At 36.5% G+C, this 13,045-nt stretch overlaps 2 protein-coding genes and 1 non-coding gene across 3 annotated transcripts; 2 read left to right on the top strand and 1 right to left on the bottom strand.

Annotated features, from left to right (window-relative positions):
- LOC104732204 lies at positions 1-2,118 on the top strand. The gene is made up of 5 exons (XM_010451738.1): positions 1-209; positions 1,121-1,235; positions 1,326-1,415; positions 1,505-1,603; positions 1,797-2,118. Exons 1-5 carry the CDS (start codon positions 142-144, stop codon positions 1,902-1,904), a joined length of 480 nt encoding a protein of 159 aa, XP_010450040.1. The 5' UTR covers positions 1-141; the 3' UTR covers positions 1,905-2,118.
- Positions 2,271-2,344, top strand: TRNAT-AGU. The gene has a single exon. It is a non-coding gene; the product is annotated as a tRNA-Thr (tRNA).
- LOC104732205 (transcription factor bHLH104) lies at positions 2,552-4,277 on the bottom strand. Its single transcript, XM_010451739.2, has 5 exons — positions 4,134-4,277; positions 3,451-3,756; positions 3,287-3,367; positions 3,038-3,200; positions 2,552-2,952 (listed from the first exon to the last, which is right to left on the bottom strand). The coding sequence occupies exons 1-5, from the start codon at positions 4,190-4,192 to the stop codon at positions 2,710-2,712; spliced, it is 852 nt and encodes a 283-aa protein (XP_010450041.1). The 5' UTR covers positions 4,193-4,277; the 3' UTR covers positions 2,552-2,709.

Here is a 13,045-nt window from a genome sequence, read left to right on the forward strand (position 1 = left end):
TATTTCAAAAAAATTAAAGAGGCCTCTTCGTTTTCCTTCTTCTACTTTTTTGATTTCAGGACCCAAATCTGACTTCTCTCTTTTTGTCTTCTGCGTTTTGATTCCGGGGAAGAGAAAGCAAAGAGAGAGAGAGAGCTTTCAATGGAGTTGGTTTCTTTCATTGGTAGAGCTCTGTTTGTTTCCGTCTTTCTTCTCTCCGCATGGCAAGAGTAAGTAAATTTCTCTTCTACTACTCCGACTCGTTCTAGATCTGCTCTTTTGACTATTGTAGGATCTTGTTTTTTTGCTCCTTTGTCTCTTTTAGTTCAATGTGTTGCTTATTCCTGAGAGATATATCTTTACATTCTCGTCTTAGAGAGCAGAGTCAATGGATTTAGATTAATTTCTTTAATTTGGTAGCTCGATTTATAGATTAGTGTGTGAGTTTTGGACTAGGTCTGGTGGTTTCTGAGGAGATTGAAGAGAAAGTTTGGATCTTGCTTTGGGTTTGAATTTGATAGATGTGATAGAATTATAGTCTGTTTCTGGTTAGACTTTGATTGTGATTGATCATTAGTTCATTACATTGTTTGATTTATCTTTCTCTCTCTGTAATTTTGGCGCTTTGGTTTTCTAAAGTTTTTTTTACTTTACTGCCCTCGTTAGTTGGGGGTTAAAAGTTGCTTGTTGAGTTGGTCTTTTTGTTGGTGGTGGTGTGATTGTAAGTCTTGGTCTATTGGAACGTGTCCAAACTCTAATGTAGTTTACTTCAACTAACCTTCCTTTGTTTCAAGCAAAAATTGTTTGGTTCTGTCTTTATGGTAGTCACTCCTTTCACCTAACCAAGGAAACTCATTTACTCTTCCAGTTTCCTGTTTTAAGTTCAACAGTTCAATTGTTCTGACTTACAAATGCAGATTGTAGAAGTGTTTTGATGTTCTTTGTTGATAATATTTGTGCTTCCTTACGTATCTCTTTAAGAAATCTATTTCCTTTGTTCCCTTCTTCCGTAGCTCTTATTGACTATCTCTGCTTTGTTATATCAGATGCATTGCAATTTGATTCACTTAGTTTAACTTCACTTTTGTTCTTTCCCTATCTGATCGAAATAACCATGTTTTTGTCCTGCTTCTTCGAGCAGGTTCAATGATTTTGGTGAGGATGGTGGCCGATCAGCTAAATCTTTGAAACCAAAGTTCAATGCCTTTGTAAACCACCTGATAACTCATACTGGCCAGCAATTGCCACCAGTTGATGTACGTGCTTCTTCATATCTGTTATATACTTTGTCCAAGAACACTTACCAAATAGGTTTTGAGATTCTGTTAAATCTGCTTGTTCTGCAGATGAAGCTTCTTGTTGCTGCTGCCATAGCCTTGAAGGGTATTGGTGGACTTTTGTTCGTCTTTGGCAGCACCTTGGGAGCTTATCTCTTGGTATGTTACAACTACTGTTCCTTTCTAAATTATTGTTGTTCACCTTGATAAAGAAAAACCTGTTAAACTCTAACAAAATCGTGTTTCAGCTTCTGCATCAAGCCGTTGCAACCCCGATTTTGTATGATTTCTACAACTATGATGTCGACAGAAAGGAATTCGGCCAACTATTTTCAAAATTTACTCAGGTTAGCAAATCTTAATATCTTATATTGGTTTGTTGTTTCTTGTCCTTGCATAGCAATAACCGAGAGTGAATTACAAACAAACTCAACAAACTTGATATAAGTAGCGGTTAACAGGGTGAAATTTATGTTTCATATTTAATCTTGATCTAGACCTGAGACCACCTTCTTCTATTCTGTGTTTTTGTCTCTTCAGAGCTTGGCTCTCCTTGGAGGACTGCTCTTCTTTATTGGAATGAAGAACTCCAGGAGACACGGTAGGCAACTCAGGAAGAAGACGGCCCCAAAGGCAAAAACAAACTAAAAAAGGCCAGGTGTTTCATCCGGTTTATTTGAGTCTGTATTTTATTTTTCATTTTGTAATCCAGGATGTGTTTAAAGATTGTATCTGATGAGGCCATTGAAAGGCAATGTCTACGCAAATCATTTTGCTTATTTTCATGGAGCTTATGATACATTTTGTAGAGATATTTATGGATCTTTAGAGAGACACCAATTTCAGTTTCGAATTTTCTGTTCTTGTTCCCGTCTTATTTCACAATTTTACTGATTCATTAACCTACGGAACCAACCATCAGCCACTAAGTTGCTAGTTGTTACCGATTGAAATGTTCTAATCTGTGAATGGTAAGAATATTAATTTACATAGGTAAGGCAATAGAAGCAAGAAGCTCTCGTAGCTCAGTTGGTTAGAGCACCCGTTTAGTAAGCGGGAGGTCTTGAGTTCAACTCTCAACGAAAGCATTTACTTTTTTCCTGTTTTGAGCTAAAAAATTTGGTGCTAACTTGACTCCTCGACCTCCTCTACCTTTCTAGCTACAAACTCATCTCAGATTTGGTTTAAGAGTACTGGTTCAAGCATTAGATGTAAAAAGACTCCGATTTAGAGAAAAAATCAGAACAGTCAAAGTCTCTATTTGCATTAAAAATAAGAAACAAGAAATCACAAGCTTTAGGAGTTAATTATACATTTTTTATTTAAAAATACAACCCAAGACCAAGAGTAAAGCTTTTACACTTGCCAAACGGATGAATCCTAAACCAAGTGATTGAGATATCTCTCTAAGTTCCCTATGGGTATAAAAAAAAAAAAAACAAATTGAGAGTTTCTACGCAGCAGGAGGCCTGAGTTCTTGATCACGAGATGTGTCACGTACTGACTGAGGCATATAATGCCACATTGGCATGTAACCGTAACTCGGGTAAACAGCCATTTTGTTGTGGTTAAACGCGGCTGGAATCTGAGGCATGAACCCTGAAGATGGAACCACCATTGACTTTAACTGTTGTTCTGTCTTCTCCTTATCCGCCTTCAACACTAGTTTTTCCTCCCTTAGCTCGTTCTTCTCCGCCTACAAAGAAATGTAGAACCTTAAAAATCCACTCTCAATTCAATAGAACAAGATTCTTGGCTTATGAAGAAAGTGATGAACCAACCTTGAGACTCTTGATCTCCTCTAAAAGCTTCTGGTTAGTTTCTTCAAGCTTATGAGCTTCATCTCTAAGCTGATTCAAGATACGGATTGCATCATCGATTATAGCCGGTTTATCTGTCTTCGGAGTCCTCCCAGGGTCCAAAACCGAGCTCAAATCCATGAACCTAACCAACACATTTTTTTCTTCTTAAGACAACTTAATTCACAAAACAATATCAAACTCAACACATAGACTAAGCTCTAAACATACCTCTCATTTAGCTTCTCCCTCCTCAATCTTTCACGACACGCTTTGGTTCCTCCTCCTCTGCTACATGATCCAGTCCTTGCCCTATTAACAACCATCAAAGATTCTATCAAAACACACAATCAACTACCACCAGATCACAAAAAAGTATGAATTCCTTTCTTTACCGCTTTCTTGAAAAATCGTCATCTAAATGTTCCTGTTCCTGCTTAACAGCTCCACCAGATGATCCAGAATCGATCTCTACTTCTTCTTCCTGCACAATTCCACAATCTTTTCCCCCTAATTGTTCTGGCTCTTGCGGCAAAACACCATCAAACGACGACAAGTCCAATTGAGCTCCAATGCTAAAGACTTCTCCTGACTCCTGCTGCAAATTCACACCATATGATACAAAATCTGGGAAGGTATCTTCTTGATTAGGCTGCAACGTCACACCAAACTGTGTGTAATCATCGAGTTCTGCTCCGTTACTGCAAGAGTCATGAATAGAGAGCATCAAATTAGAGTACATATAACACAACAAAAAGGGCCATAGAGTTACACATCTCCTATTCAATTTAACAGCTTAAACCAAAATCAAATCTTAGGCTAAAAACAAGAAATTACATTAGGGTTCGTCAAACTCAAATCATCATCAAAAGACACAACTTTTTTACCATGAAATGCGGAACTAAAAACAACCCTTTCACAGAATCGAATCGAACATCAGAAAAAAAATTAAAGCCTGGAGACTTAAATATACGATTTTGAAACTGGAAAATGGATTAAATTCGATAAATCAAGTGAATCGACAAAGACAGAGAGAAGAGAGGGAAGGAGGAAGGAAGGGGAGTGAGAGAGTAAGAACCTTTGATCGAAGCAAAACAAATCAGAGACGAAATCTTCTTCGTCGAGAGAAGGATACATTTGAGTCTCCGAACAGATTTGAGAATGTAGGGAAAGCTTCAACGGAGGAGACGCCAACGTTGGAAAAATATACAAATTATTAGAGAGATTAGTTTATTAAAGGGATCCCATTAATTATTAAAAAAAATTAAAAATAAAAAATTCCGAATGACGACAAGGAGATAAGAATGGTGGGAACAATATTCGCCGATTTGATATTAGTGGAAATTAAAAAAAGGACACGATTTATTTCCTTTCACTCAAAAATTCCTATTCGGGAAAAGACAAATCGGGTTTAAAAACAGCCTTTTTTAAGGCACTGAAAGATGGACGAAGAGAAGAAGAAGAAAGAGAGAAAATCAGAAACACATTTATATACGTTTGCATTAATATTCCATGCTAATCTGATGTTAGCATTAATATTCCATGCTAATCAGAAACACATTTATATACGTTTGCATTTATCGTTCTAGCAAAAAAAATCAGAAATTATACAAGAGTTTTTCAGAAGAATTGTTTTTTTTTTTAAAAAATGTTATGCACATATAAAACTAAACCAATCTTCTGTTAAACTAAAATTGATTGTCTTAAAAAAAAAGAACATATAATATACAGATATAAAATTGATAATATGGTTAGTGATCTTTGAACACATCGACATCTCTTTTATATTTGGCTCTCGATTAGGTTAAAAAATGATTATAAGTAAATGGATTATTACTGAAACTTTTGTAACTGGGCCAACTTTTTATCAAATTTTATAGAAAAAACTTTTTGACCGAAAAAGAAATTAAAAATATCAGTTAAAATTCGGATAAACAGAAATTAATTGATTCAGACGGAAATAAACCAGAAAATCATTACACGAAACAGGTTATTCCCGACTGCGGTAGGAATCATTAAGTAATCGCTAATTTGCTGCTTACGGCTCTGTTACAACTGAAACATGTAGTTGTAAATCCTTAGTCGCTAAAAGAATTAATCGTAAAAATAGTCGTTATTTAACGACTACGCTACAACAAAATTTTGTAGTCGTAACATTAGTCATAACAGAGTCATAACTTATTACGACTATAATATGACAGAGTTACGATTAACCAGCAGTTATATAGGCACTTGTAAAGGAATTGTTGTGTAGTCGTAGAATTTGGAGACTCGGTTACGACGGATTTACGACTAACCGTTATGTACAATATTTTTGCTTGTAGTCGTAAAATAGTCATAAAATACTTGCTACTGATTTACGACTATTTGGCTACTATTCTGTTATGACCCATATTACATATGTTTAGCGACTAATGTGTTGTGGAAAACAAATTTGTGAATGTTTTAAAAAGAAATTGGTACATGTTTCTCAAAATATTATGAAACCAATATTGTAAATACAAAGGGTGACACATTTCTTTCTCCTTTGATTTGTGCTCAGCATGCCATCTCATTGCCGCCACAGTCTTGTGGCTCTGATACATCCTCTTCAATCTATCAGCAATAGGTAGTTACCACAGACGACTATATGGTACTTTGGTTCTACGTCGGGCTTCCTTGGGCTTCCATCTTTGAGCACCACAAAACAGACAAGTCTTTTCCTTTTCGTCATCTTTCCAGAAGATCATACAATTGTTAATACAAACATCAATTGTATAATATGGGAGACCAAAATTGCGGATTAATTTTTCCGTCTCGTAATGTGAACCGGTTGCCTAGTTTCCTTCTGGTAAATACTCATTCAACATGTCGCACACCGAATCCACTAACTTCTCACTCATATTATACTCCGCCTTATTTTGCATGACTCGAGCAGCTATAATTGTGAGTGACCTTCACGGCAACCATCATATAATGGATTTTTTTGCACCTTCTAACAAGTCGTAGAATTTTTTTGAATGATTACGTATTGGTTCTTCTACATTTTGAGAACTACCCTCATGATAGTTATCATCTAAACCCACATTATAATGAAATGTATCATTCACCATATCCACATATGGATTTTCTACTACATTACCTACATCTACATTATCCACTTCTTGATCAGTACCAACATAACTTGTTCCTATATCCATATTGATTTCTTCCCCATGCTTATACCAAATATAATAATCAGGCATAAATCCTTTGCTAAAAATATGATTCCAAATTCTTTTTCCCGACAAATTTTTTTTGTTCTTACAACTAGTACAAGGACAGTGGAACATACCCCCATTATTCTGTGCTAGAAATTGACTATTTGCAAATGCCATGAATTGCTCTATCCCGTTGTTAACTCCGCCGAAAAATTGCCCGTCACTTCATCGAACCTCTTATACATCCACTCTCGAGAATTACTATCATTATAATTCCCAGACATTATATAAAAATAATCAAAAAGATTTTTTTTCCTTTGCACAAATATGTTTGTTTTGAACGAGTGAGGAGAGAAGAAGTGGTGAAACTGGTATATATAGAGCCAATTTTGGCGACTACAAAGCGACTAATCAAAGCAGTCGCATTATACAAGTATACCAACCCCCACACCAACCCCCAAACGAAATAAACATGATTTTTGATACCGGCATTTGACGACTACTCTACATCTCAGTTATGACCCGCCGTAAGTGTCGCGTAGTAGTCGCCAAATGACGACTACTAAGCGACAACCATTACGACCCGCCAAAATTGTCGCATAATAGTCACCTATTTGGTGGCTCGTTTGCGTCTACAGAATTAGTCGTAAATGAGGGCCTATATAACGACAATGATACGACTGCATTTATAATTCTATATAAGAGTCGTAAGGTAGTCGTAAAATTGCGACTATTTTGACGACTACTGGTTGTTGTCACAATTTAGCGACTACGTTACAATCAATTATATTTAGTCGTAAACGTGTCGTAAATGAGTGACTAAATAGTCGCTAAATTTAGCGACTGCATAATAGTCGTAAAATGCAGTTGGGAATTACCGGTTTTCTTGTAGTGAACCGATATTTGTAACCACAATTATACACTAATCCCATCAGTATACTCAACCGCTTAATCACTAAGGTTTTAATTGGTTCTCCCGCAAACGCTGCATTTGCGGGTGGTAGCGGTTGTTAGCGATTGGTACTAATCACACAAACCGCTTCCAGTCGCTTCCAACTGCTCTCAACTATTCCCAACCACTAAATTCCAAGAGCTTCTTTCTGCAAGTGTTTGCGGTTGCGGACAATTACGGTTGAATTTTAATAAAAAAAAAATCAAAAATACTAAAATATTTTTTTCTTATATCTTCAACCTAACCATTGTACCCATTAAGGATGAAAGAAAATGAAATACAAATACGATTGAAGAGATTAGAAAATGAACCATTACAAAAAAAATAAGATTCCAATTAACAAAAAACTAGAAAACATGATGTAAAACTATTTGCACATCGCACATACGTTCAAAAAAAAATCTAAATATATATAAAATTTCATCAGAAGTTTAAGAAAATAAGATTATTTGTGAAAATATTAAAACAAATCACCAATAACTCTTCTCAGCTCTTTCATAATTAATTTACCTTGGCAGAAAAGATCTATAATCTAAAGCTCTCTCACACACTCAATAATTCATAATTAATTCAATGTGAGGAGCTTATTGAGTGTGTGAGATTTAGCAGAAAAGATCTATAATCTAAAGTATATGTTATGTCATTTATCATATACTTGATTAAATTTTGGATGAAAAGCCAAATGCATATAGTAATAAGTGTTTCAATATGAAATTTATTTATTTTTTGAATAAATATTTTAGTATTTTTAATTATAAATCAAATTTAATAAATTCTTTTGTGTTTAAACATTTATATAATTATATATTACATTTATTATGTTTTAACCGCTAATGCAACCGTTGGTCAACAGGTCGTAAAACTCCTGCAAACACACCTTTTTAAAAACACTAAATGATTCAAAACGCTTAATAACGTTTAAAACTGCAATTGCCCGCTTCCGCAATCTCTCACAACCGTAACTGCAAACGCTGCATTTGAACCAGTCAGGCATCCGATTTCTAGAGCAAGAATCTTATCTAGAGGCTAGAGCTTCGTAATATCAACCGCTATTGTAAAATTTTATCGCATTTGCGTTGTTCTTTTTTGAGTGGTAACTTTTCTCATCGAGTGGAAGTTAGTAAACCAATCCGGTGCAAAAACGTCTATAAAAGAATCGCTGATAGGTATTTTGATGAGCAAGAGCATCAGCTTGAGAATTACACAATCTAGGATAATGAAAACAAAACTTCGCCAAAGACAAGAATTTCATATAGTTCTGAACTTCTGATAGGGAAAACGACATCTTGTGTCCAAATTATGAGTTTCTGTTAAGATACGTACATGTAACAACGACACTTGTCGTCTATGCATTATGTTAAAAATATAACTATAAAGAACCCTATACATCTTTAAACAGAAAAAACACAAAGCCTCTACTCTATAAACGTAAAAATTTCGAGCTACAAATTTTAACCAAAATTTAGCCATTACAAATTTAATTTAACAACAACATCAAGGCTAGTTATTCTCCATTAGCCAATTTGTTAAGTGCTGCTTAGTTGGATTAAGTAAACAATAATAGATGATCCAGAATTTATCTGGTGAAGCTGTTAAGTGATAAAGAGTGAAATAAAATAAATAAATGAGGGAATAATGAGATGGTAGATTATTGGAGTGGAGATATGATTCATATCTTGATTGAGAGAACCAGTCTCATCAAAATCGTATAAACATCAACATCGATAAAAAGAAGAGTCTACCTAGTCATGTTGTGGTCGATCAGTGGTTACAGTGAAGGAATAAAAGGTTCCCTAAGTTTTTCTACCTCTTGGAACCAATGTAACGTCCTTTGTCGTTCCCAAACGCAACTTACAAATTTTATACCACAACATAGAATAATAATTTTTGTGAAGTATCATCTTGAAAACGACTCATGTGGAACGCACGACGACTATAAAAATCAATTTACTTTTTCCGTCAACCATATAAATAACGGATACGATTGCGTAAACCCTTCACTTCACAAAAACAAAATTAACTAATGCAATTCCTTACATAAAAGTAAAACCATTGAACATTTGATATGATTTTCCTGCATCATATATATGTATTTAAAAAACCAGTAGAATCTAGAGTTTATCTAGGTTAAGTGATGAAGTAATAAATTATACAAAAAGGATTAACGAGGCATCGGTTAGCTTTTACACCGGCTATTTTTTGGCTGAAAGAGAAAAGAAAAGAAAGCAAACAAATACATAACTATCAACAACTTTATCAATACTATCAACAACTTTTTTTTTTTTTTTGGTAACCATTCTCTTATATTCATAAAACGACGATTCACATACAAAAGAGAGATAGAGCAAGAGCGTTCTTTGCTAACACATCTGCGATTCTATTTTGGATTCTAGAGATGAAGCGAAAATTACAGACAATAAAATTGCTTGATAGATCTAGAATATCATGGAGAATCCCTTGAAAGTCCTTCGAATGGAGCTTCAAATTTAGTGTCTTGACTAACGTCTGAGAGTCGGAGGCTATCAAAAGGTGACTGAAACCTGAAGTGATTGCAACTTCTACCGCAGTAAGAGTTGCTATCGCTTCGGCCATCAAAGGGGAGTGAACATGGGTTGCCAGATCTGAACCTTGGTGAAGGGTCCGATGTTGCTGATCCATGAAAACCCAACCGAGGCCTGCTTTTGGTTCGGAGATCCATGCGGCATCTGTGAAGCCGGTAATCAGTTCTTCGTGTTCTTGTATCTGGTTCATTGGGCTTTGATTTTGGGGTTCAGGTGTTGTAGTAGCTTTCTCTCCTTGTGCTGATTGCCATTTCTTTTCCCTGATGATAGCGAGATTAATCACCTCTTCCATCTTTATGCGTTCCTTATTGAAGATCAGCTTATTGCGTGTCGTCCATAAAGTCCAGAGGATTCATGGGGCCAGAGGACCTCCTCCAACTCCAGTTGGTGGAAGGCTTATCAAACGGGTTATAGCAGTGATACCTTCGGAAGTGGAGGATACCGATTGGGGAGAGAAGCTATTGTTAAAAGGGGCTTGGCGCTAGACATTTGTCGCAAAAGGACAATGAAAGAATAAATGTAGTTCAGACTCATCTTCATTGCAGTGTGGACACCTTGTATCCTCCGAGATATTGCGACGCGTGAGATTTGCTCCCACTGGGATGGCTTGTTGTACGATCTTCCACATCAGCATTTTTGTTTTCGGTGAAGTCTTAACATTCCAGATATTTGCTTGCCAATTGAAAGGAGGGGTAAGCCGATTGTTAATGTGGGAGGGGCTGTTCAAATCTTCTAGATGAGTTGTGTAGTATCCTGATTTTGTGGTATAGATACCATCTTGAGTAGGTAGCCAGACCCATTTATCTGGTGCTCCATGTTTACTAGGTTTTAACAAGAGGATATCGTTTTCATATGCAGGTTGTACTTGCTGGATGAGGGCAATGTTCCACTTCGCTGTACCAGGCTCAAGGAGGTCAGCGACCGTCCAAAGGTGAGTTTCTGCTGTTGGTGGTCTCACTGCGGTGGTAGGTGAATCAAGGGATAGCCAAGGGCTATTCTACAGAGTACTTGAGGTTCCGGTTCCAATAATTCGTCCCACATGGGGTTCAGAAGGTCTCTGCCAATAAAGATACTCCGCCATCCATGAGATGCAGAGTTTGGTACGGAACAATCTAGGAAGCTTGCATTAGGGTAGTACTTGCCTAGGAGGACTCTGGGCAGTAAGCAGGATGGGGATGTAAGAAGTCGCCAGCTGATTTTTGCAAGGAGAGTATCATTGAAAGATTGGATGTCTCTGAAACCTAAACCACCCATCTTGAAAGGTTTGGTCATTCTCTTCCAAGAAATCCAAGCCATCTTTTTGTTTTCAGTATTATGATCCCACCAGAATCTAGTAAGGACTGACTGGATTCTCTTGCACAGGTTGTTCGGGAGTTTAAAACATGACATGGTGTACGTAAGCATGGCTGCTAATACTGATTTCAACATGGTAAGCTTCCCGGCAGAGAAGAGGAATTGAGAAGACCAGTTAAGGGATTTCTGCTTAATCATATCCACGATCATGCTAAAGAGATCCTTTTTCTTTCTACCAAAAAGTTAAGGTAATCCCAAATATTTACCTTGTCCTCCTTCTTTTTGGATTCCTAATATCCTCTTTGCTTCTTCTTTCATCATGTTCGGAGTTTTTGCTGAAAAGGTGATGGAGGACTTACTTTGATTTATCTGTTGGCCTGATGCTTGTTCATACACGCGCATGATACTTTTCAGTTTCGAGCATCTTTTTGGGTCTGATTGACAGAAGAACATTGTATCATCAGCAAACAGTAGGTGATTCACTCAAGGACTACCCACGGCCACTCGCAATCCAAGCAGACTTCCTTGAAGTTGAGCTTTCGAGCGGAGACCAGACAGCACTTCACTACACAAAATAAAGAGATAGGGCGATAGTGGATCTCCTTGCCGGATCCCTCTTTCGGCACTGACTGCACCACAGGCTTGACCATTGAGAAGATAAGCATATTCCATTGTACTAACACATTGCATGATCCACTGTATCCATGTTTGGTGGAAACCCATTCTTTCCATTACAGCTTTGATAAAGTCCCACTCAAGGCGATCGTACGCCTTACTCATTCGATTTTGACTGCCATATAACACCGTTTCTTTGCTTTTGATACTTTCAGGTAATGGAGGGTGATATGCTCAAATTAACCTTAGAGCTACTCTCTCAAATTAAGAGATCAATGCAGTACTTAGGGGTCGAATTCCACAAAGACTCAAGATTACACAAAAAATTATAGAGTTTTATGATTACGCTAAACAGAATAATTTGAATTTAAAATAAACAATGCAAAATATTAAATAAAAGCTGTGTAAATTCAGATGATCAAAAAGCTAGGCCTAGGGAATTTTTCAGGTAATTATGAAATATTTAATCAGGAAATAAATAGGATTCAAGCAATTAAGAACAGATCTAGAACTCTAAACTCTTTTGTAAAATAAAACAGTTCTCAATGCAAATTTTCTCTAAATTTAAAGCCAGAAAATCCAAATCTCTTTGTAAAATTCTAGGTTAAAAATCAGCTTTAAAAACAAGTTTAGATTATTCACAAAATTATTAAATCAAATCTCTTTGCAAGAAGTAATTTTGCTCATCAAAAGGTTTTATCATGAAAATCAATTATATTCTCATATCAATTTATTTTCCTAGGTTATTAATTCTAGATGGCCAAAACATCCTAGAAAACAAATCAGAAGACACTAAAAAACTCTTTACATCATGGTTAAAAACCACAAAAACCATGATATATCAGAGGGCCTCATGAGTGATAAATACATTATCAGAAATGGCTCGTTGCGGGACAAAAGCCGATTGGCTTTCAGAGATGCAAAGGTGAAGTATTGGTTGGAGCCTTTTTGATAGGATTTTTGATATAATCTTATAGTAGACAGAGCAAAGTGTAATGGGTCTGTAGTCTGAGACTTTTTGGGGATTGACCAGTTTAGGGATAAGTCTGACATGTGTGAGGTTTATTTGCAGGGGCAAGGTTCCAGAAGTGAAAAAAGCTTGGATCTCAGCGGTGATAGTAGGTCTCATTGTGTTCCAGTTTGCTTGAAAGAAGCTTGCTGAGAAGCCATCAGGTCTCGGAGCCTTGTCTGCATGTATGGAGAAGCAAGCGTTTTTTACTTCCACATTGGAAGGTAGGATGAGGAGATTATCGTTCATTTCCTGTGTGATACAAGGAGAGAGGCCTGCTTCAACAACAGCTCTGTGATCTCCAAGATCTGCTTTGAACAAGTCTTGGAAATAGTTGGATATTGTATCAGCGATATCCTTCTCTTCGTACACTGGTATCCC

Source organism: Camelina sativa, chromosome 12 (genome assembly GCF_000633955.1).
Source record: "Camelina sativa cultivar DH55 chromosome 12, Cs, whole genome shotgun sequence".
In the NCBI taxonomy this organism is placed as follows: domain Eukaryota; kingdom Viridiplantae; phylum Streptophyta; class Magnoliopsida; order Brassicales; family Brassicaceae; genus Camelina; species Camelina sativa.

Bases quoted from the DNA above. Each gene is read 5' to 3' on its own strand.
- LOC104732204 (XM_010451738.1), top strand. From the start codon at position 142: ATGGAGTTGGTTTCTTTCATTGGTAGAGCTCTGTTTGTTTCCGTCTTT. The intron at 210-1,120 runs GTAAGTAAATTT...TTCTTCGAGCAG, and splicing joins CTTCTCTCCGCATGGCAAGA to GTTCAATGATTTTGGTGAGG. The intron at 1,236-1,325 runs GTACGTGCTTCT...CTTGTTCTGCAG, and splicing joins AGCAATTGCCACCAGTTGAT to ATGAAGCTTCTTGTTGCTGC.
- LOC104732205 (XM_010451739.2), bottom strand. From the start codon at position 4,192: ATGTATCCTTCTCTCGACGAAGAAGATTTCGTCTCTGATTTGTTTTGC. The intron at 3,757-4,133 runs GTTCTTACTCTC...TGACTCTTGCAG, and splicing joins TTGTTTTGCTTCGATCAAAG to TAACGGAGCAGAACTCGATG. The intron at 3,368-3,450 runs GTAAAGAAAGGA...GGTTGTTAATAG, and splicing joins GACGATTTTTCAAGAAAGCG to GGCAAGGACTGGATCATGTA.